This window comes from Canis lupus, chromosome 18 (assembly GCF_011100685.1).
Source record: "Canis lupus familiaris isolate Mischka breed German Shepherd chromosome 18, alternate assembly UU_Cfam_GSD_1.0, whole genome shotgun sequence".
Lineage (NCBI taxonomy): Eukaryota > Metazoa > Chordata > Mammalia > Carnivora > Canidae > Canis > Canis lupus.
Window position 1 is genome coordinate 36,702,688 of NC_049239.1, and position 23,987 is coordinate 36,726,674.

At 35.5% G+C, this 23,987-nt stretch overlaps 1 protein-coding gene across 23 annotated transcripts in view; it reads left to right on the forward strand.

Moving 5' to 3' along the window:
* Window positions 1–23,987, forward strand: part of DCDC1 (doublecortin domain containing 1) — a 482,774-nt gene that overhangs the window by 244,983 nt on the left and 213,804 nt on the right. For 22 of the 23 annotated variants that reach the window (XM_038563136.1, XM_038563134.1, XM_038563145.1 and 19 more), the window contains 3 exons: window positions 1,450–1,584; window positions 4,083–4,201; window positions 15,501–15,561. In XM_038563136.1, coding sequence (XP_038419064.1) covers window positions 1,450–1,584; window positions 4,083–4,201; window positions 15,501–15,561 — 315 coding nt within the window. The remainder of the gene's footprint in view (window positions 1–1,449; window positions 1,585–4,082; window positions 4,202–15,500; window positions 15,562–23,987) is intronic. The other variant, XM_038563146.1, reaches the window with a different exon arrangement.

Below are 23,987 nucleotides of genomic sequence, written 5' to 3' on the forward strand. Positions count from 1 at the left end.
GGCAGTACGGTTCTTCTGACTAATTCCAGTCAAAACAATCTTCCTCCCTGTTGCAGAGGAGAGTTTAGAGTGTGATGGCAACTTGGAGTTAGGAGGTTGAGTAAGAGTGCCACTTTAAATGCTGTGTCCTGTGGCGGGTGGATTAGTAGAATATAGTTTATCATTGTTCAGAAACTATGGGGGATTTCCCTCCAGAATCCAGCCACTACTAGCTAACTGGGGAATACACAATCAAAGAGCTGTAAGTCAAATCTGTTTATGTTGTAGGGTTGCTATATTTTTAAAATTTTATTTTCACATATAGGAGTCCTAAGACATTTTCTTCTCTTGAGGAGTGACTATCTTCCATTGTAGAATAATTACCAAGTTTATTAGTTATATCCTTTTGTTATTGCCTGATCACATTTGTGAATATTACCTTTTAAATTGTTATTTAATTTTTGTATTTTTAAGAATCAGTTGCTACTCAGCAAATATCTAGTATTAGCACAGATTTAGAATACACTTTTTAGTATTAGAAAATAATGTAAATTGTTATTGAAGCAATGCCATTTATTAGGTTTAAAGTATAAACTAATAGGTTCCCATAATCCTATACAAATAAATAGTGATACTTAAAAATTTAGTATAAATGCTGAGAAAAAATGATCATATAAGTCAGTGGAAAAGTTTATTAAATGTAAAGTAGAGTGGCACCCGGTGGCTCAGGTCATGATCCCAGGGTCCTGGAATGGAGCCCTGCATTAGGCTCCCTCCTCAGCAGGGAGTCTGCTTCTCCCTCTTCCTCTGCCTCTCTCCTCACTGGTGCTCATGTGTGTGCACTCACTCGCTCTCTCAAATAGATAAAATCTTTTAAGAGATAAATATGAAGTAGAATTTCTACAGGTGATGTGAATGCCTATTAATTTTACAATCATGTCTAAGTGGGAAATGCTAGAAGGTGTACAATATTTTTGACGTATGTAGTCTGATAATAAATAGAGGAGGCATGGATGCTGTTCTTACCAGTTAGTCCCCTCCTGTCCATTCCCATAAGTATAACAAAATTCTCAACTTCCATCCCTTTATTCTTAGGAGATTGTGGGGACTCTTAACTGCTCTCCTTTGATGTCCCTATTCTATAATCCAATGTCTGCCCGTGTGTGTGTGTGTGTGTGTGTGTGTGTGTGTGTGTGTGTGTGTGTTATTGACTCTTCTGTTGCAAGTTTCTCTAGGTCAGGAAAAATATTTTCTAATATCCCATACTACACAGTATAAGGCCTTGCATGTCAGAGCTGACACTCAACAAATTGAATTAAATTACATGGGATTGGGCACTACTGGTTCAAAAGAGACCTTCTCAATCAGAAATATAATGTTCTAAGATAACCTGTTTGGGGTAAGTGTGTTGAAGAGGGTGGACTTTCTGACTGTAAGTTTAAAAAGGGCATATTTCTTCTCATGGTGTAGGTGGATCCCAATATTGTCCTTCATGCCACTGTTTCCATCAGAAGGCGGAGCTCCTCATCTAGGGAAGCGAGCCAGGGAGGTCAGACAGTGCCTTCCATCCTGTCGCCTGCAGCCAGTGTGTGGCTGATTACGAAGGTACCCAAGTGTCAGCTGTCCCCGAGTGACTTCCCATGGTTCCTGGCTCACAGTGTAGCTCCAGCTCCTGTTGCTCTCATGCACACAAGTATGCAAGTGAAAGCATGATAAATTGTTGACTGTTATGAATGCTACTTCTCTGCTCCTGATTTGTCTAGTGCAGAGGGCTTCTGTAGATCCCCACGGGGCGCATTCAATTCACTTTCAGATGTGCTGATTAGCTCATACTCCAAGAGTATTTAAACTCAGTATAAAGCTTATGTCCAGTCCAAAAACTCACCATTTTCATGAAATTTGTCTGAATGTCATTCCACTCCTTAGTCTTCACTGATGAGCTCCATGGAGCCTGTTGGATTAGCACCATATAAGGACAGTGTATGGTCTTTATAAGGACAGTTTTAAGAGAAATTCCTGGGTATAAAATGTGAACAATGACTAACACACTAAATTTTATACCCATGTATTGACACTATTTAATTTTTTAACTTTACTATTATACAATTAATCTGATTTAAATTGAGAACACATAATTGCTCTGCCCTTCCTTCTTACTATTGAAATATGTTTTGTAATTGCCACCAAATATTTATGTCTGGAAGGAGATGGTGCAGTTTGTATATACCCTTCTTTTGTCTTCGTTTGCCCCCTCACTATAGATTATTTTTGCCTTTTCTTAGCACTTCTGTGGGTACAGAGTCACTCAGCCAAGTTTGTTGCTACTTTATTGGGGTGGGGAGAGGTTGCAACTCTTTTCTCAAATGAAATCTGGATTACCCTTAACTGTTAGTTTTTTATTCTCTGAGAGCTAAAAACAAAAATATAGAGTAATTAAGATATAAAGGCACCAAGAAATATTCATTTCATATATCAAGGAGGAATGAAGTTAGATGAGATACTTCTTCAATCTATTTCCAACTTGAAGATTCTTTTAACTAGATGCATCTTGTTTCAGGTTTTATAACAATATTTGCCATTTTGTTAAACATCTGCTTTATGTTAGGCATCTTCTATGTATTTATTGTCTCATTTAATCTTATACATTATACAGCTGAAAAAAACTGAGGCTAGTAAGAGAGGAAAGATTCTTGGTCTCTATGACTTCAAAATTTACACCTTTTCACTGTAATATAAAACACTGCTCTGTATTTGGCCAATTTATGAGTATAATGGACATGTTTTAGTGTTAGCTTTGCCACTGAAACTTGGGTGACCTCGAGTAAGTCACACACTGTAGCTGGGCTTTAGTCTTATCTGAAAGGAGTTGGACCAGTAGATATGGAAAGTTCTTTTCTAGATCTCATATTTTTTATTTGTTTCTAGAATTTCATGATAGCAAAAGACCTTTACTTGTCTAAAATTTTCTCAAAAATAATTGAAATGCTTACTGAAAAGTGTATGGGTTTTGGAGTTAGAGGGGATGGGAATTAGATGGGAATTAGAATCCCTTATATGACCTTGAGAAAGTTACTTAGCTGCACTATACTGTTGTTTCCTTCTCTATAAAATGAAGTTAGTCATACCTATCTTGCCCAGTTGTGTGGTGATTAATCAGAAAGCATGTGTGAAGTGCTAGTATAGTATCTGGTATATAGAAAGTGCTTGATAAATATTCTTTTATCCTTTCCCCAAGCAGATTTCTTCCTGTATAGACAAGCATGTTCAAATGAGGATTCCATCCAGTGTTTATTAGAACCAAAATTTTAAAAAATACTTTTCCTAAGTTATCATATATATATTTTTAGCACATAGCAAAAACATGAGAAAAGTTATGCGCAAAGAAGAAAGCAATTTGGAAAATCTTTTTAGATTGAATGCTCTCTCCTTTTTTTCAAAATAAATATTTTTACCTGTTAGGATAAACAGATTTGCATGCTTTAAATCCTCAGTGTGTGTAAATAAATTCCTCAGTGGTTGTCACTTATTTAAAATGTGTTGTTGATTCCCTTAGTAAGAAAATGGCCATTTAAACGATATTCCCATTCCATTTCCTTATCAGAGTATCCTAATATTTAAAACAAAAGCAGTTCACAAACTACCTTAAAATGTTTAACCCAATGGTATTTAAACTCAGAGTAAAACTTTAAATTGGTACGAAGGTTAAGGATTTGTTTCAATCTTTTCAGTTCACTGCACTTTTTTTTCCCTCTGTGCATACGTATTTCAAGTAAGCTCTGTAGTTATAACTATAACAAGTGACACATGATGGACCCCAAATCGCTGCACTGTGAAATATGCACAGAAAAAAAGGACAAATGAAGATATCAAGGTCTGTTTTATTTTGCGCTGAACTGTAAAATGCCACCCTTGTCGGACAGAAGATCACTGATTCTGAGCAGGGCTCGCTGACTGCTAAGTTGTGGGTAGTGTTTCACTTTCAGCAACTGTTAATATCCGGGGTTATCCAGGCATAATGACCTCACTATTTGTGACACATTGTTGAATTTTCTGGTTCTTTTAACTTATTTAGACCTTTCTCCCCCCTCTCTATTCATTGGAAGACTGGAATGATCCTGAGCCGGGTGATAACGCAGGGCTGCCTAGCTATTGGTCATCCAATCAGAGTCAAGGCTGCTGAGGGAACATCACTAGAAGGGTATAAATTAATCCTACAGAAAAGGTAATGCTTATGAGCTATTTAGCTCAAAGTAATAAATGTTAATTTTAAGATTTCCAAGCAGTCAAATCATGATGCCTACCAATTTAGATGGAATATTCCATTAGGTGTTTAAATTTGTGTTCATAATATCAATATTAATTTTTCTAATCTAAAACAAGCTTGAAAATGTATGCCACTTAATTTGGTGGTATTTTCTAGGTATTTTTAAAAGAGAAATGTTGGTGTTCAATGTGTACCTGTGTTGTAAACAGACTGCTGCTTTAGTCTATAATTATTGGAACTCATTTTCTTTTTATCCATTTTGATTGTTAATTTAAATATTTAATGTTCTATGTGTATTCTTAACCTTCTCTAAATCTTCTGAATATTAAATACTGAACTAGGAAAGAAAAATTGAGAAGACAGAAAATTGCTAATATGTAGGGCAATAGAAGTCTCCTTCCAATCCATTTTTACTGACTTGGGAAAAACAAATTAAAAATGAAAACTAGATATAGCAAAAAAATAGCAGCAAAGAAGAAAGTTGATTTATCACCAATGGTTTGGAAATCTTATTTCCTAGGTACTTTTTTTTCTTGCCCATTTGTCTTTTGATTTCATCTAACATTGACAAAAACAAATTCTACTGTGCTTCAGGACTTAGAAAGCTATTATCCAACTACTTCTACATAGGATGTGCTTTCGGCCAAAACCAGAACTAGGGCACCTAGGCACAAAAGAAACCAGCCCAACCACAAATACAGAAGGGACATTTTCTTTAACAGACAGAGCAGAAAGTCCAATAGTTATTAGAATATCACATAATGGTTAAGAATGTTGTCTATAGAGTCAGATTCCTTGATATAAATCTTACCTGTACTTCTCAATCTAACAACAACAACAACAAGAACAACAAAATTCTGAACCGGACACTATTCTAATTTCTTTATATATTATTGTTACATTTAATCCTAACAACAACCTGAAAAGGTAGATATCATTATTATTATTACAGATGAGGAAATTGAAGTACAGAGAAGTTAATCACTTAATCAAGGTCATGCCTACTAACTGGCTGGAGAGGAATGCAAACTCAAGAGGTCAGACTCTATAACCCACTCTTAGCCACAAGGCTACATTGCTGATGGGTCAAAGTCCAGACAAGTAATTGCTATTGAGTGCCACATGTGGTAGTAAATACCTCCATAGATGAGTAGGAGTATATTAATTAGGAAACCTAGACAGAAGGGAGAGGGAGACAGTATGCTGGTATCATGCAAACTAGCTAGTGCTAGTAGGGTTCTAAACTCATATTTCCCAAGGCAGTTCCCAATTTGTTGGGGTACTATATGTGGAGTGGATAACAAGATTTCTGGGGCAGAATCAGTGCTGTAACTGGAGACAAAACAAGAATCAACTTGCAGTGATAATGACAGGTCCAGACCATTGAACATGGAACCCAGTGATGTTTCAGCTGATTTTGTCCATGGTTACAAGAAAGAGAAAAGTCAATAAGTTGTAACTGATCCAGAAATGACACAGGAAATTCAAATGCTTCTTGTAATTGTATTCCATATACCTAAGAAGCTGAAGGAAAAACCGAGCATATTAAATAGACATATGGAAGATATAAAAAGACTCAAATTGAATTTCCAGAGATGAAAACTACAGTTTATGAAATGAAATATGCTGTGAGCAGTGGTAGATTAGACATTGTTGAAGAAAATATTAGTAAGCTTGAACAGATAGCAATAAAAACTACTTACAATGAAAGCCAGAGAGATGCAATATTGGGGAAAAAAAGAACGGACCATCAGTGAGATATGAGAAACTTTATATGGCTTATTCTGTGAGTAATTAGAATCTCTGAAGGGAAGAAGCAGGGAAAAATATTGGAAGAAATGATATCTTAAAATTTTCCAAATTTTGTGAAAACTATAATCCACAGATCCAAGAAATTCAACAAATTCCAAGGACAAGAAACATGAAGAAACCACCAAGTTATCCATTCTGATCTATTCAGCATTACATGGAAACTTTTAGCCAGTATAACAAGAAAAGGAAAAGAAATAAAATACATCTAGATATGAATAAAAGAAGTTAAATTATCTTTGTTTTCAGATAAAATGATTCCTATGTAGAAAATCCTATGAAATGTACAAAAAGTTTTTAGAGCTAATAAATGAGTTTGGCAAGTTTGAGGACTTGAGATCAATATACATATATTGCTTGTATTTATATATACTGGCAACTAACAACTTTGAAAATTGAAATTTAAAAACACCATTTATAATAACATCAAAGATATGACATGTTTAAGGATAAATCAGACAAAATATGTGTATGACTTCTGCATTGCAAACTACAAAAAGAAGAAAGAAAGAAAGAAAGAAAGAAAGAAAGAAAGAAAGAAAGAAAGAAAGAAAGAGAAAGAAAAAGAAAGAAAGGAAGGAAGGAAAATAAAAGAAAAAAAACCCTACAAAACAGGGATGCCTGGTTGGCCTAGCGGTTGAGTGCCTGCCTTCGCCTCAGGATGTGATCCTGGAGTCCCGGGATCGAGTCCCACATCTGGCTCCCTGCATGGAGCCTGCTTCTCCCTCTGCCTGTGTCTCTGCCTCTCTCTCTCTCTTTCTCTGTGTCTCTCATGAATAAATAAATAAAATCTTTTTCTAAAAAAAAGAAAACTACAAAACATTGCTAAATGAAATTAAAGACCTAATAGATGCATGAATATACTGCATTCATGAATCAAAAGACTCAGTATTATTATGATATCCATTCTCCTCCATATACTTAAATGCAATCTCAATCAAAATCCCAGCAGGTTTATTTTATAGAAATAATCAAGCTAATTTAAAAAGTCATACAGAAAGAATCTAAAATAGGCAAAATAATTTTGGAAAAGAACAAAGGTAGAAGAACTATTTTATCTGGTCTCAAGACTTATGATAAAACTATAATAATGAAAACAGTATGCTGTTGGCACTAAAGTATACAGTTACATTGATGGAACAGAATAGAGCATCCCTATAGATCCACACATATATAGTTAACTGATTTTTGATAAAAGTGGGAGATTCATTGGAGAAAAACAATTTTTTTGGACAAATAGTGATGGAACACCTGGATATCTATATGTTAAAAAAAAAGGGAACTTTGATCCACACATCTAACACCATATATAGTAATTAACTCAAAAGGGATCATAGAACTAAATATAAAACTCTACATATTATAGATGAAAACACTGGAGAAAATATATATGATCTTGCGTTAGCCAAAACTTTCTTTGACATGATACCAAAAGCATGATCCACAAAGATACAAATTCATAAATTGGACTCTATTAAAATTAAGAATTTGGGCAGCCCTGGTGGCTCAGCGTTTAGCGCCGCCTTCAGCCCGGGGTGTTGATCCTGGAGACCCAGGATCGAGTCCCATGTCAGGCTCCCTGCATGGAGCCTGCTTCTCCCTCTGCCTGTGTCTCTGCCTCTGTGTGTGTGCATCTCTCATGAATAAATAAATAAAATCTTTAAAAAAATAAAATTAAGAATTTTTGCTCTTTGAAAGATACTATTAAAAGATTGGCAAGGCAGTCTACACAGAAAGAGAAAATATTTGCAAATAACGTATATCCTAAGGTATACACACACAACTTGAGAAAAACATAGGCAGATAAATGATTTGGACAATACTTTAGCAAGTAAGAGATACAGTTGGCATATTAAAAAGTGTTAATAATTATTTGCATGCAAAATAAATGTATAATCAAGTACCACTACATATATAGGAATGTTTAATGTTTAAAAGACTGATCATACCAAGTGTTGGGAAGATATGGAACAAAGACGATGCTCATGCATATTTGGTAGAAAGATGAAATGGTGGTCATTTTGAGAAAGAGTTGGTAATTTACTAAAATACATGCATATATACATGCTCATGTGCAGGTATATACATGTTTCAGGTGTAAACATGTATCTATGTTATTAGATACAAGCCATTCCACTCCTAGAAATTCACTTAAGAGAAATGAAAGCATACATCCTTACAAAGAACTTGTACGGGAATGAACATTCAAGCAGCTTTATTTCTAAAGCCAAAGTAAAATCTGGAAACAACACAAGTGTCCATCCATTGGTGAATAAATAAATAAATTATGGTGTATCTGTATGATAAAATAGTAAACAAAAGGAATAAAAAAGATACCAATAGTAATAATCAGTAATAAAAAGGAACCAACTCTTAATACATGTAACAGTGAATCTCAAAGTAATTATATTGAAGGAAAGGAGCCAACAATGAAAGGAATATATTGCTTGATTCCATGTATATAAGATTTTAGAAAATGGTAACTAATTAGAAAGCAGATTAGTGTTTGCCTGAAGATAGGAAGGTGAGAAGAGATAGGACTCTGGGATTCCAAGGGGCACAAGGAAACTTTGGGGACAGATGGATATAGGTATGTTCATTATCTTGATTGTTAGGATGTTTTAACAGGTATATACAAGTTTCAAAACTTGTCAAATTTTACACTTCAAATATGTCTGTCGATTGTGCAGTATTTTACAATATTGTGTGTCAGCTATTTCTCAAAAAAGCTGTTTTGAAAAATACAAAAAAGACAAACTAGGGGAACAAACAAAAGAAAAATCAAAATGATAGGTAAGGAATGACTGAATGCTTACTTTAGAGGGAAGTGGTGGGGGAGGAGCACTCTCAGTGGAATGGTCGACCAGTGGTCCAGGTCAAAATGTCAGGTGTCTGGGAAGGTTATATATAGCTTGATGAACAAGCTTTTCATGTCCAGGGCTCTCCCTGGACTTAGTGGATACTGAAATCAGTGCCAATCTGGCCTTAGCCCGCTGGGGTTATTTCCTACTCTGGCCAGGATTGTCAAGGATCTGGGTGGGACTAAAACCACAAATGACATCCTTGCTACCTAGAGAGAAGAGAGCCTGGACAAGAAAAGATATGATAATTTTTAAAAAACTGTAGTAAGTTAACTTGAAAAAAATCTCCATTTACAAGAAAAGATTTTATTTAATCCAGGAAAGAAGGAAAGGAGAGAGGGAGAGAAGGAGAGAGGTGTGATGGGGGGGGTCGGGGGGAGAAGAGAGGATCCCAATGCAAATGAAGACTATTTGCCTTTATATTAATGCAACTTGATTTTTTTTAAAGACCTTATTTATTTATTCATGAGAAACAGAGAGCCAGAGAGGTAGAGACACGGGCAGAGGGAGAAGCAGGCTCCATGCAGGGAGCCCGATGTGGGACTCGATCCCGGGTCTCCAGGATCATGCCTTGGGCCGAAGTCAGTGCTAAACTGCTGAGCCTCCCAGGCTGCCCTGCAACTTGATTTTTATCTGAGAAACAAAACCTATTGCAAGGTGGAAGTAAATAGTAGAAAATTTGGAAAACTAGAAGTTCTAGCTAACTGTGAAGCTACATTTTGTTTTTTAGAAAGCAATATGGACCAAGAATTTTAGAGATTACCTCACCTCTGGTACTTTCAAGTATATTTATTTTTTCCAGAGTATCTGAAGTGCCTGTTTGTCTTTAAAAAAAAAAAAACAGGGGATCCCTGGGTGGCGCAGCGGTTTGGCGCCTGCCTTTGGCCCAGGGCGCGATCCTGGAGAACCGGGATCGAATCCCACGTCGGGCTCCCGGTGCATGGAGCCTGCTTCTCCCTCTGCCTGTGTCTCTGCCTCTCTCTCTCTCTCTCTCTCTCTCTCTGTGACTATCATAAATAAATAAAAATTAAAAAAAAAAAAAAAAAAAAAAAAAAAAAAAAAACACAACCATATTTTATTATAAATAACATAAATATCCTCATGCAACTTCTAGAGACAAAATTTTTTCCTTTTCTCCTAAGTAGTATAATATGACCTTAAAAGCTATGAATCAAGATATAGTCTTTTAAAAACTAAAAATAATAGAACTAGCACTTAAAGTAACAACCTGACAACTCACAGAGAATATTGTAAACATATCATGCCTCATTAGTTCGGTTATGTCTCATTTGGTGTCACTCATCTTATTCTTATTCAATATAGCAAGTGCTTGCACATATTTGTATATTTAATATTTTTCCTGTGATGTACATCTGGCTATGAGTAGATGAAAGGCAAACCAACGATGCCATTACCAAGTGATCTGAAAATCATAGAAAATTATAAAAATCATAAACATTAAAATCAAAGATGCTTCTTCCTAAAAGATATTTTGAATATCTTACAGACAAACCAGTTGCATCAAAGTCCTTTAATAAGGCCACCATTTAATCTTGATTTTGCTTCATTTTTAAAGAATGTGAATATGTTGAATCTGGCTTTTAGTGTTAAATTCACAAACTAATTTAAAGCAGCACACACACACACACACACACCATCCATCCATCTACACACAGAGATTAGATTATGGAGACTACAAATTTAGGGATTTTGTTTGGCCTGCACATTATTGTAATTTTTTAATTGGTTGTGAGTCCATAGAAATAGGGAGATTTTACACAAAAAAATACATATTTTTGTCTTTTATTGAAAAAAATCAGAAGAATGGGCAATACTGGGCTTTCATTGTCTCATGATACCAATGATATAGAAACAGATTCAGATGGGATATATACCCTTGGTTTGCTGCCTTCTCCACTGTTTCAAATAATAGCCCTCACACTAGCTCTAGCCTGCTTCATTCATTTTTCTATTACCAGTCTCATAGTCTTTCCTGTCTTCCTTATTTCAATGTGAATCTTTCAGTTATTAGATGTTTTTCATCTACTGCCCCGCCCCCATCCCATGTAGGTCTTGCTGAAAATGGAGTGATAGCCAGCCAACATTATCCTAGAGTAGGTTAAATGAACACTGCTCTAAGGACACCATTAACTACAACCAGCAAGTGTATCTGTGTAGTGTTAGGTGCAGAGACGAAAAGACAAATAGACAGGAAAACAGCACATCACCAGGGAATCAGAGAGACTGAAAATCATCTCTTTAGTCAAGTCTTGAAGTTTAGGAGGCTAAGAGTTAAAATAAAGGAGAATGACAGACTGCACATTGTAGAAAGGACCATTTGCCATGCATTGGATGTTAAAATAATATTCAAACATATAGAAGATTGTGTAACTTCACAGTTGGATTGATGGATCAAATTTCTTACCTCTACTCCAACTACGCTAAGAAGAATCATGGAGGGGAAATCCTTTTCCTCTGTTCTCTATGGATCCTACTTTTGGTCCAGGTAGAATTGGAAGATCCCAGAGCTATCTGAAGCTGTCTGGGAAAATAGATTTGTAATTGTGAAGCATGATGATGATGATCCTCCTTATAGTCAACTGGGAAATAATGAGCTTTATTTAGCCTATGAGATTTCCCAAACTGAATTGTGGTTATGGGCTGCCTTCTTGCTTTTACTCCCTGATAAATGGCATATTTCAAAGAAAAAAAAAAGTGTGTGTGTGTGTGTGTGTGTGTACACACACACATTTTGTAGATTCCTATAAATAGTAAAATGCATATGCATGCATATTCAACGAGCAAGTTTCCTAGGGCAGATAATTCTCTCCTGACCTGTAAAAGGAGAGTATGTGGCTAGTCTTGGAAGTCCTATGCTGTCAGAGAAGGGAGGGCTCTAAAGAGCATCTTTTCTAAACCCTTCTTTATTAGTAGAAGTAGTAAGAGTGGTGATGGTGCTGGTTGTGATAATGACAATAATATAATTATCTTTATAAGAAATTCCATGTCCCCTAGAGAATAAATGTTCTAGAAAGGTCATATATCTAATCTAGTTAATGTCAGATCCAGGACCAGAATTTAGTCCAGCACATGTTATAATATTTATCTGTTTCTCTTTAAAAAACCTTTTTAGCTTGTCACTTTTTCACCAAGGAGAGGAAATTTTGTGGTATTTTCTAATTCAATCTCATATGAGCATCACTGCACATTGGATCTAAGTTTGATTTCTTTATATGTAAAATATCTTGAAAAATAAATAGTTGCATTTTTATTTGTAGGAATTTTATTTTTAAAATAAGTTATTATATGTTAGAATGATTATCTTCTTATCCTGGGTAGTATAGATGCCACATGAGAGATTTGTTTTTTATAACTTTGGTAATAAGATTTAAAGGTTGCATTTATGTATGTATAAAGAGACTCCTGATAGGGAAATTACTAGCAAACTCACAGGTTTATATATGATTTGAAACTACGTGTTTGCAAAATTTCCTAGTCTATTCTTGAACAGAATTTGAGCTGTGATAATACTTGAGAAATGCTAGGAAACTTATGTTTCTTTCAGATTTTTTTCTTAATCAAGGTATAATTTATGTTCTTTAGCTACGCACTAAGAAAATGCCCTAAACTGCCGTATATTAAATTCAAAACAATTTTTGTAGTGGCCTTATTATTAATTTTTAGGGTGATAACATTTTGACACTTTATTCACATATATATTTATTTATTCAAAGATATCTTTAATCTCCTATCATATGCCTGGCACTGTGATCAGCTCTAAGGACACATGTGGTCTCTGCCCTCACATTGTTGACAATCTGGTGAACATCTCTCTTGTTATATTATTTTTTGGGAAAAAGATGCTACAAATTCAGAAAATCAAAACTCGAATTGATGTAGTTATTTGGGAAAAAGATGCTACAAATTCAGAAAATCAAAACTCGAATTGATGTAGTTAATGTTTTTATAATCACACTCATCCTCAAGTCAACACTATAATTCAATTAAAAGACAAAATTCTGAATTTTATAGCTTTTGACAGCATCAGTACATTTATTACCAATTGCAGATGTCTTACACTTTGAAAAATTATCATTTTCCACTTTATTTATCTTGAAGAAATATACTCACAATAATTTATGCAACAGGAGGAATTGCCTGTAAGCAATAATGTTGTACTGAGCTATAACCATTCTAAATTAAAATGAACTAAGTTTTATCAAAACCCAGAACATTTCCATCAAAGCATTACAGCAGTCACTCCATTGTTATTTTTAAAAGAAAAGTAGTTATAAGCTTGGGATTGACAGCCTTAATGACCAGCAATAATGTTTTTATTATTTCTTCATTTAGTGGTTGAAACATGAGCTTACCTCAGAAGAATTTGTATAGTCTGAGAATATTTAGTGATTATATGAACACAACTATATAAAAAAATCTGGGGTGCCTGGCTGGCTCAGTTGGTTAAGGAGTCTGCCTTTGGCTTAGGTAATGATCTCAGGGTCCTGGGATGGAGCCCCGAGTCATCAGGCTCCCTGCTCAGCATCTCCCTCTGCCCCTCCTCCTGCTCATGGTCTCTCTCTCTCTCTCTCTCAAATGAATAAATACAATCTTTTTTTTTAAGTTGATAGTTTAAAAAAAAATCTATGTTCATACCAAAGTGTTTTTTTTTTTTTAAGATTTTATTTACTCATGAAAGACACACAGAGAGAGAAATAGGCTCCACGCAGTAGCCTGACGTGGGACTCGATTCTGGGACTTGAGGATCACGCCCTGGGCGGAAGACAGGCGCTAAACCTCTGAACCACCCAGGGATCCCCATATACCAAAGTGTTTTAAGTCACAAAGATTATGAATCAAATTCTAATCAGTGAGCCTAAACTGTTGATTCCATTTTTAATTTCAAGTGACACAAATTTCTTTTCCAGTCTAATTCCAGCACTTTTCCAATCTAATTGAGAAGATGTTGAACTGCAAGTTAGATGCTCTGGGTTCTATACCTATTTGATACTACCTGTGATTTTTTGACCAGCTCACTTCATATCTCTCTATCTCACTTTATTCATCTCAGTTTCCTTTAAATTCTCAGTCTATATGTTGTCTTGGATAATGAATATCTTTATTATAATAATACATTTTAGTTCAGGACCCTAAGTCAAAAAAAATTTTAAAAGCTTGTCTTTACCTCTATCAATTACAACATAAAAAGGTCTCCAGAAGGACCAACTCCCCTAATACTCCCCTCATCCTACTCAATGCTGAAATGGAGCAAGAATTTCATTTGTCTAAAGCCTGAGAATGAGATTCTTAGTTTAGGGATCAGTTTGACCTTGACAGATATTTTATAAAGAAAGTTTACCTAAGTATTAGAACTTCTGTGTTTTCTCACATCCCTGCTTCCTCTTCTGTATTCTAAATTCACTTTCTTTTCACAGTGTCATTTGTCCTCTTCTTTACCCAGATTTGACATCTGGGACTTACCCTAAACCCTACCCCATTTATTCAGTTACCAATTCAGCTCTCCTTTTATAACAAGTATGTAGTCTTTCCTACTCTCCGCTGCTGTCATAACTCTAGTTCAGTGTTTTTAAAAGTCTGGTCCATAGACCACACACATCCAAATTCCTTAGTGTTCTTACCATTGGAGTCACTTGCAATATTTGTTAATGTATATTTTGGGGGGCCCAGACCTTCAGAATCAAAATTTTGAGGGAAGGGACTGGGAAACCTACAGTATTATCAAGCATCTATCTCAATATGCCCAAGAATTCTACACATTTTCTAATATAAACTGGATGTGGGTAAAAGGCTAATGCACACTGAGCCAGTTTTGGACTGCTGCCTTGACATGTTCTGCCCAGATGATCATAAAGCACCTTGCTTTAGAATAGAGCATTACCTGACACCTCTTATTCCCAACCATTGAAGTTTCTGTCAAAACTCTGAGGCAGTAGGAAAAGTCTTATTTAACATCCCATTACACTTAATTTAATTCATTTGTCCTACCTTTGTAAGGTTTCTAAATATTAATGAATACATGATTAGTTAATTTAGGCATGATTAACTTCATTGCATTCTAGTTTTCCTTTTTCACTCAGATTCAGTTTAAAAAATTTTGATATTCCTTAATAAATTTTCTGGTTATTTCAGAAACAGCTGCCTGAGGTTCCTAATTTTCCATTGGTATCCCTTTCCAACCATCCTCTTAATCCTTATACTTTATTAAGCTTCTTTCTGTCTCATAGAAAGAGGGTCTTTTGGGGGTCAGAAGTTTCTATATTTTTATTGATTCTATTTATTCTCTAAAACTCTTAATTACTGTTGCCATGGGTAATGTACACCACTACTACCACCACCACACCAACTCCACCACCACTGTTTTGGGTACCAAGGTAATAGGTTGTCTTAGGGAAGGAAAGCTTTAGTTGCTGAGGTAGCAGTGAGGATGGTATAATGGTAGAAGCCTTGGGAGAGTCTGGGCAGTCCTCCTTCTGCCAGAATATGGAAAATGATCCTTTCATTGAAACCTACAAAACGTTTCAGCATGGTGAAAAGTTGTCAGTCTCTAAATTACATTTTCATTACAGACATAAAGGAGATAATTCTCAGAAGTGGGTGTTTGGAACTGACAGCTGCATTTATTCTAAGGTAAGGACTTCGTAAGCTACTGCTTTTATTCCTAAATTTTTCTGTTCCCAGAATCTTATAAATATTCTTATTGTTAAAAGCAAGAAATGTTTTTTCTGCACAAATAATTCCCTGTGTGCAGAAGTTTAGAATTTAACTTAACTCAGTACTTCCTTGTGAGGTTTTGTTTGAATTTAAAATACAAGTTCTCTAAAACCAAGAATAATTATTTCCAATTCATCACTATGATACAACCCAGCATTTCAGGGCACCAGGTATTTTTTTTTTAATTATTTCTATTGATTTTAAATTAAATTGATTATTTTTATTGAGGTCTAATTGACATATAACACTGTGTAAATTGAAGACATACAAAATGTTGATTTGTTACTTTATATATTGCACTATGATTATTATAGCATTCACTAGCATGTCTATCACATCATATAATAATTATGTCTTTTTTGTGGAGATTAAGATTTACTCTCAAAAAACTTTCAAGCATGTAATACATTATTGTTAACTATCATCACGATGCTATGCATTAGGTCTCCAGGATTTATTGATCTAATAGTTGCAAATTTGCACCAATAAACAACCTCTCAATTCTCTCATCCTCTAGCCCCTCGTAACCTCTATTCCTTTCTCTGTTTATAGGAGTACAGCTCTTTAAGATTCCACATATAAGTGATATAATGCAGTATTTGTCTTTGTCTGACTAATCTCACTTAGCATAATATGCCCTCAAGGTCCATCCACGTGGTAGCAAATGGCAGGATTTCCTTCTTTGTCATGGCTGATTAATGTTCCATTGTATATAGCACATCTTTATTCATTCATCAGTTGGCACTTAGGTCATTTCCATATCTTGGCTATAGTGAGTAATGTTGCAGTAAACATGGGGGTGCAGGTATCTTTTTGATATCCACATCAGTTTTCTTAGTCATTAAAATGAAGAAATTAGCACTTTGGAAAACTGGCAACAGCTACTAAATTTGAACTTGTCTATATACAACCCACTGTCTATGCAACATGTCTATACAATATCTTAGGGAAAAGATATTTACTAAAATGTTAATAGCAGCACTAATTGTAGTAGCATCGACATGGAGATTACAGAAATGCTCATTAGCAGTAGAATGAATGGATAAATAAATTGTGACATTCAGTGGAATATATGTAGCAGAGTTGGAAAACTTCTGTGAAGGGTCAGATACTGAATAGTTGACGCTCTGTGAGCCATGCAATTCGTGTCCCAATTTCTCAACCCTGCCTTTGTAGCTTGAAAGCAGCCATACACAATATGTAAATAAATGGTATGGCTGTGTTTCAATACAATTTTATTTACAGAAACAGGTAGTTAGATTTAGATCATGGGCCTTAGTCTTCTGACTTTGGAAGATAGCAGTGCCAATAAACAAACTATAATTACCCATAACAATGAATATCAAAACTTAATGGTTTACAAAGAAACCGGATATAAGAGAATATACACTATATGATTAAAGTTGTTTAAACTTTAATACCAAGCAAAAACAACAAATCTGTTGTGTTAGAAGTCAGGAGAGTGGGTATAGTTGGAGGTTAGTGATAGGAGGAGTACTTCAGGTGTGTTGTGATAATGTTCCCTTTCTTGATCTGGGTGGTTAATTAAATAGGTATTTACTATAGTGAAAATGGATTGAATTGTATACTTAAGATTTATGTACTTTCTATACGTATATTATATTTGCATAAAAATTTGCCTCAATAATACTGGCCTTGAATTCTCAAGATTTTCTTCCTATTCTGTGATTCCAAGCCTAAATGGAATGTTAATCATTGATAACTAAGACAGGCAAAAATTAGGTTAATCACTGGTACCTGTGTTTGCCTCAGGATCCCACCATTATGATTTCAGAAATGCTAAATTACTCAGATGAATGGAATTGGACATACATAGTGTATTAATTTTTTAGGGCTGCTGTAACAAAGTGCCATAAACTGGTGGCTTAAACCACAGAAATTTATTCTCTCCAGTTGTGGAAGAGAATAAATCCACATTTATTCTGGATTTATAGAATGGAATAAGAGGAAGCCAGAGGTCTGAAATCAAGGTGCTAGCAGTGCTGTGCACCCTCTCAGTCCTCCTGGGGAAGCTTCTTTCTTCCTTGCTCTTGCCATCTCTGGCAGTCCCAGACATTCTTGACCATGGCAGCATAACTCCAGTCTCTGCCTCCATCTTCATATGACCATCTCCCTCTGTGTCTGAATCTTCACATGCCGTTCTCCTCCATGCATGTGTCTGTGTCCAAATTTTTCTCTTCTATGGCCTACCCTAAGGACCTAATATTAAATTAACTACATCTGCAGAGAACTTCTTTTAAAAAAAAAAAGAAGATTTTATATATTGATTTATGAAAGACACACAGAGAGAGACACAGGCAGAGGGAGAAGCAGGCTTCATGCAGGGAGCCCAATGTGGGACTCCATCCTGGAACTCCAGGATCACACCCTGAGCCAAAGGCAGATGCTCAACCACTGAGCCACCCAGGTGTCCCAAGAACGTCTTTCCAAATAAGGTCACATTCCCAGGTACCAAAGGTTAGGACCTCATTGTACTTCCGGGGGGAACACGATTCAACCTATAACACAGAGCATGCCAGTTATCCATATATTTCCTCTCAGTTTCAAATCTACCATTTATCACCAAGCATCTGCCTCCTGCAGCTTCATTGCTGAGGATTGCCAGGTGGCACTTTCACATAGTTTCCTTGAGCATGTTCCTCATGCATGGCTTTTTAGGGGTGTCACCAGCTAGGCACCTCCCTATGGCAGCTTCTTCTGGTGCTCCAAAGGCAAATTTAGGGTAAATCCTGTGGGTGAACTACCTCAGGGACTTCTTCAGCATCCAGTGAGCATTGGCTGTGGACTTTTCCATGTGGTTTGGATCTTAGCCTTGGGTTAGGCCTTTGCCTTGGGCATTCTATCTCAGGCCTAGCAGCACCGCTGCTCCCTATATGTGCTATTCACATATTCTATAGTGTTGTCTTTAACTTTTACTAGCCAATTTCCTGACAGTCTGATCCTCTGTTGCCAATTGTTTATATTAAACTTTTCCTGTTCAAATTACTACGTGGTTTATATCTCCTTATTGGACACTGACTGATAAAAAAAATAATAGTTTTATTTCTGTAGTGTTCTAGAATTGCATTGTTGAGCTGTTATTTCATGACCTGCATCATTTTAAAAATTTAGAGACTTTGATACAATTTAAATTTAAAAAATAAGATAATAGCATTCCCTGGAGTAGTTATTTATTTGCACACTGGCTAAAATTCCAACCCAGTCACTTAACTTAATCAACCAGGACTACATACACTTTTAGCTTTGTTCCTAAGCAGGGAATTTGACATAGACATCAAATGGCAAAGCATTTTTCAAATAACCTTTATCCAACTTCATTCTGAGGTTCACCCTACTTTTCCCCTTGTCCTGTTTCTGACTGTACTACATTCCTGAGCCAGAAGCTCCAGGTTAGTGGAGAGGGAGTCACAGACAGACCAAAACTACTTATGCACCTTCGTAAAAACAAAAAGTACATTTTCTTTGAGAGAGAGAGAGAGAGAACAGGGAAAGGGGCAGAAGGAGAAGGAGAGAGAGAATCTTAAGTAAGCTCTATATTCAATGTGGAGCCTGACATGGGGCTTGATCATGCCCCTGAGATCATGACCTGGGCTGAAACTGAAATCAAGAGTCAGATGCTTAACTGACTGAGCTACCCAGGCGCCCCATAAAAAGTAGAGTTTTGAGACTGTACTAAAATATCCTTCTAGCATTTTGACCTGTACCTACACAGGAGCGCTTCATTCTGAGATATACCTAAACAGAGCAGACTCCTAGTACCCAGAACACAATTCTCTTCTATTTAAGTATTGCTCTTCCCTCCAACAGACACAGTAGAGCAGGACCAAGGTTTCAGTGTATTTTCTTTTCTTTCCCCAAATTCAGTGACCTAAACATCCACTTTTACTGGATAGCTTTTACCTGTCCCTTTCTTGCAATTTATAATTTCCTAATTATTCCCAATGGTACATTCCCAACAGTAGCTAGCAAATAGTTCATACTTCTGTGTTTCAAACACATGATTTTTTAAGAGGATTTTGATTCTAAAAATTTTAATGTTCCATTCCCAAACATAATTGCTGTTCTTTTTTTATTACAATTCACAGAGCAGAACTATTAATAAGGAATTTTATTCTTTTAGAGGTTTAGAAATTTTTATTAGATCTAAATTTAGTCACGTCCAAAATTATTTCCATCTAGTTAAGGCTAAAGTGGAGAATAATTCGATAATTATTTGTGACTGGATCATAAATGGAGCTCATTCCATTTATTAAAAAAAAGACAGAATTGCTTTAGGATATTAATAACTAATCTTGGCTCCACTACTTATTAGCTGTGTGGCATTATATAAGTCATTTAGTCTTTTGCAAGCTTCACATTATTTGTCTGCAAAAGGAAGATATTAATACTAACATGTTGAGTATTTGGCACAAATTCTGGCCTATCAAATGATTCTGGCATATTGATTCTACTTAATTGATAATTTGTAGATATGTAATAATAACATACAAATTTAAATATAACATTGACATTTTTCAATACTGTTTTTACTTGGATAAATTTCATTTCTTTTATTTGGCTTGTTTTTAAAGTTAAATATTACTCTATTCATTTGTAAAAAAACTAAAGTTAGATTACTTCCTTTATACAATCCGGCAGTTCTAGCTAAGTTAAAGATTTAGACTTTAACAGGGGACCATAAAATGTCTAGAAGAAAGCCTGGATTAAAGCATCTAACCCACACTAGTGGTGAGGAGACTTCTTTATGAGCATGCAAACAAAGATAGAATCCACAAAGGAGGGACGCCTGGGTGGCTCAATGGTTGAGCCTCTGCCTTCCACTTGGGGTGTGATCTTGGGATCTCAGGACCAAGTTCTGCCTTGGGCTCCCCATGAGGAGCCTGCTTCTCTCTCTGCCTTTCTCTCTGTGTCTCTCATGAATAAATAAATAAAGTCTGAAAAAAATCCACAAAGGAAAAAACTAATGGCCTTGAGTATGTAAAAATTTAAAAGTTCCTAAATCTTACGTCGCCTAACAAAGAGTAAATAGAGAAATATGACAAGCAGGGAAAATCTTTGCAATATAAATGCCGGAGATAGGATCGTACCCTTAGTATATAATCAACATGATAAAGCAGTAGAAAAGGATTGCCATTTCAATAGAAATATAGATAAAGGATGTGAAAGGGAAATACATGACAGAAGAAAAATTAGAAGAGCGAAACCAAATAAAAACATTCAGCCTGCTTAGAAATTAAAGAAATGTAAAACAGTGAGACAGTATTTTCTCCCTGTTAAACATCAGTAGATATAAAACTAGGAATATTCTAATATTGATGAAAATGTAAGAAAACAAACATGAACATTTTTTTTGTATTTATATTTAGAGGGGTTTTTTTTTTTTGGTATTTTGTATTAGTTATCTATTGCTGTGTAACAAATTACCTTCAAACATAGTGACTTAAAACAACAGATATTTATTATCTCTGTTTCTGAGTCCAGGGACCTGGGAGTGGACTAGCTGGGTAGCTCTAATTCAAAGTCTTTCATGAGGCTGCAGTCAAGGTGTCAGCAAGTGCTGCAGTCATCTGAGACTTGACTAGGATGAAATATCTGCTTCTAAGCATACTTATATTGCTGTTGACAAGAGGCTTCAGTTTCTTGGCATATGGGCTTCTCCAAAGTATTGTTCACAACCTGAGCTAGTGAGATCCAAAAGAGCAAGAGAGAACAGGAGAACCAAATGGAAGCTATGGTGTGTCTCATAACCTAACCTCAGAAGTGAGGTAACAACACTTCTGGCATCTTCATTGGGTCACATATACCAATCCTGCTGTAATGTGGATGGAACCACACAAGGGTACAAATAATAGGAGACAAGGAACATTGGGTGCTGTTTAAGAGACTGGGATAATATTTCTGAGGGTTAGTTTAGCAATATTTATCAAAATCTATAAAAATACATATTCTTTTTGATTCAGAAATTCCTTTTTAAAAAATATTTTATTTATTCATTTATGAAAGACATAAAGAGAGAGGCAGAGACATAGGCAGAGGGAAAAGCAGGCTCTATGCAGGAAGCCCGATGTGCGACTTGATCCCGGGACTCCAGGATCACACCCTGAGCCAAAGGCAGACCCTCAACTGCTGAGCCACCCAGGTGTCCCTTGACTCAGAAATTCCACTTACAACAACTTACCCTAAGGCATTAATTAATAGTATGTATCATAATAGATCATTAAGGGTATTTATTAGAGCTTTGTTTATAATATTGAAAATTCAAAACAGGTAATCAACAGTGAGATTGTATAAATATATTAGATATGTCTTTATTATGGATACCATATGTTGATACTACAAATAATGTAGAATAATTAATGATGACAGAGGAAAATGCTAATGTGATTTGAGAAAAATCAGATAAGAAAACATTTATTTATACTGTATCAAAGATTGTGTGTGTGTGTGTGTGTAGAAACAAAACTGGAAGTTTCTACACAAAACAAGTGATAGGAGGATGAATAATTATTTTCTTTAAGTTTCTATGTATTTTCTAAGTTTTCTATAAAAGGCATTTATGATCAGAAAAAAAGAAGCACTTTTTAAAAATATTCCTGATCATGTACTGACCAAGAGGAGATAGAGCATCTAAGAGTTTAAGACATTAAATATTCTTAATATTTAAGACATATTTTGTAGACCTGCTTGCTGTATTTTTCATAAGGACATGAGTATTTCTGTGGAGCTCCAAGTTCAGTCAAATATGTGGACTAGTTTCTAATGTACATAGGAGTGAAAAAAAATCTCACAAATGGATGGGATCCTCTTTAGCAAGCAGAGAGTTATCTCCATATCCTGAAGGTGATTTTGGTCAGCATGAGATTCTGAGAAGATTCTTACTCAGTTTTCATAGAAAATTTCTCCCTCCCTCAAGGGAGTAGAACTTCTAGCCGCAAAGCTGGTAAATGGCACAGCTAGAATTTGAAGCCAGAAGAGTACAGTACTGTTAATCAGTGTGTACTGAGGCTATTAGTTAAAGTTTTTTAAGTGAGAATGATGTGATCAAAGATGTATTAGTAAATACATTATCATTTATACAATTATTGTTATACAAATCATTAAATTTATCTTCCAGTGGTGAGTGGATTTGAATGAGAAGAATATAATGAAGCCCAAAATGCTGAGGGACTTGGGAAATAATGAGGGTTAAGACAATAGGCATCAATTTGGAATAATGTGCAGGTGCACTGGGAGAAAAAAATCCAAAGATGAGGCTGACAACTCCCTAGAAGAGAAGATTAGAATTCCAGATTTTAGAGGAGGGAGTTGTTGATACTGGTGGTTTGAATGTTGAACTGGTAGGTGCCTGGTTAGAGATCAAGAGAACTTTGTCTTGGCACAGAGAATTCCAAAGAACTATGGTATCAAAATGTTAGAATAGTCATTACCTGGGGTGGGGATGGTTTAGAAAGATTCCAAATGGAAAATGCCAGGACAATTTGCAAATCTCTCCAAATATCTGGTGGGAGGATGAATAATAGAACTCATCACTCTGTGTTACTTGTGTATGTCTGCCACCTTAGCTAGACTGTCATGTCAACTCTAGGAAGGAGAGGCCATGACATTTTTTTTCTTTTTTTGGTCTTTGCTTCTGCTATGTCTAGCAGAACATTCAGATACATCATGGCTCTACCTTTTGGGGACAGCCTCAACCAGCTCATTGGATATATATTGAGGTTTCCCATGTTCCAGCTATGCTTTCTTCCAATAAGAGGAAAACATACCTCTGAAATAAACTTAGATAAAATGTCTTTACCTCTGTTAGAGGATTCAAAATATGATAGTTTCATACTATCAGAATATAAGGGATTTACAACTGTCAGAATTAGAGCCATGTTATTTACATGTGTTTGTTGGCCATTTATATACCCTCTTTGAAGAAATATCTTCTACCCAGATTCTTTGCTTATATTTTAATTAGGTTATTTGTCTTCTTATTATTGAGTTGTAAGGGGTCTGTATATATTCATTATATACATCCCTTATCAGACATATGATATGCAAATATTTTCTCCCATTTTGTAGGTTGCCTTTTCATTTTTTGAGGACCTTGTAGCACAAAAGTTTTAAATTTTGATATGGTAAAATTTAGCTATTTGTCTTTTGTCACTTGTACTTTTGGTGGAGTCCCTTACATTTTTTAAATAGACTTTATTTTTTAGAGCAGCTCTAAGTTCACAGCAAAATTGAGTGGAAAGTACAAAGAGTTCTCATAAACCCCATTTCCCCACACATGTACCACCTCCCCCACTATCAACATCCCATATAGTGTGGTCATTTGT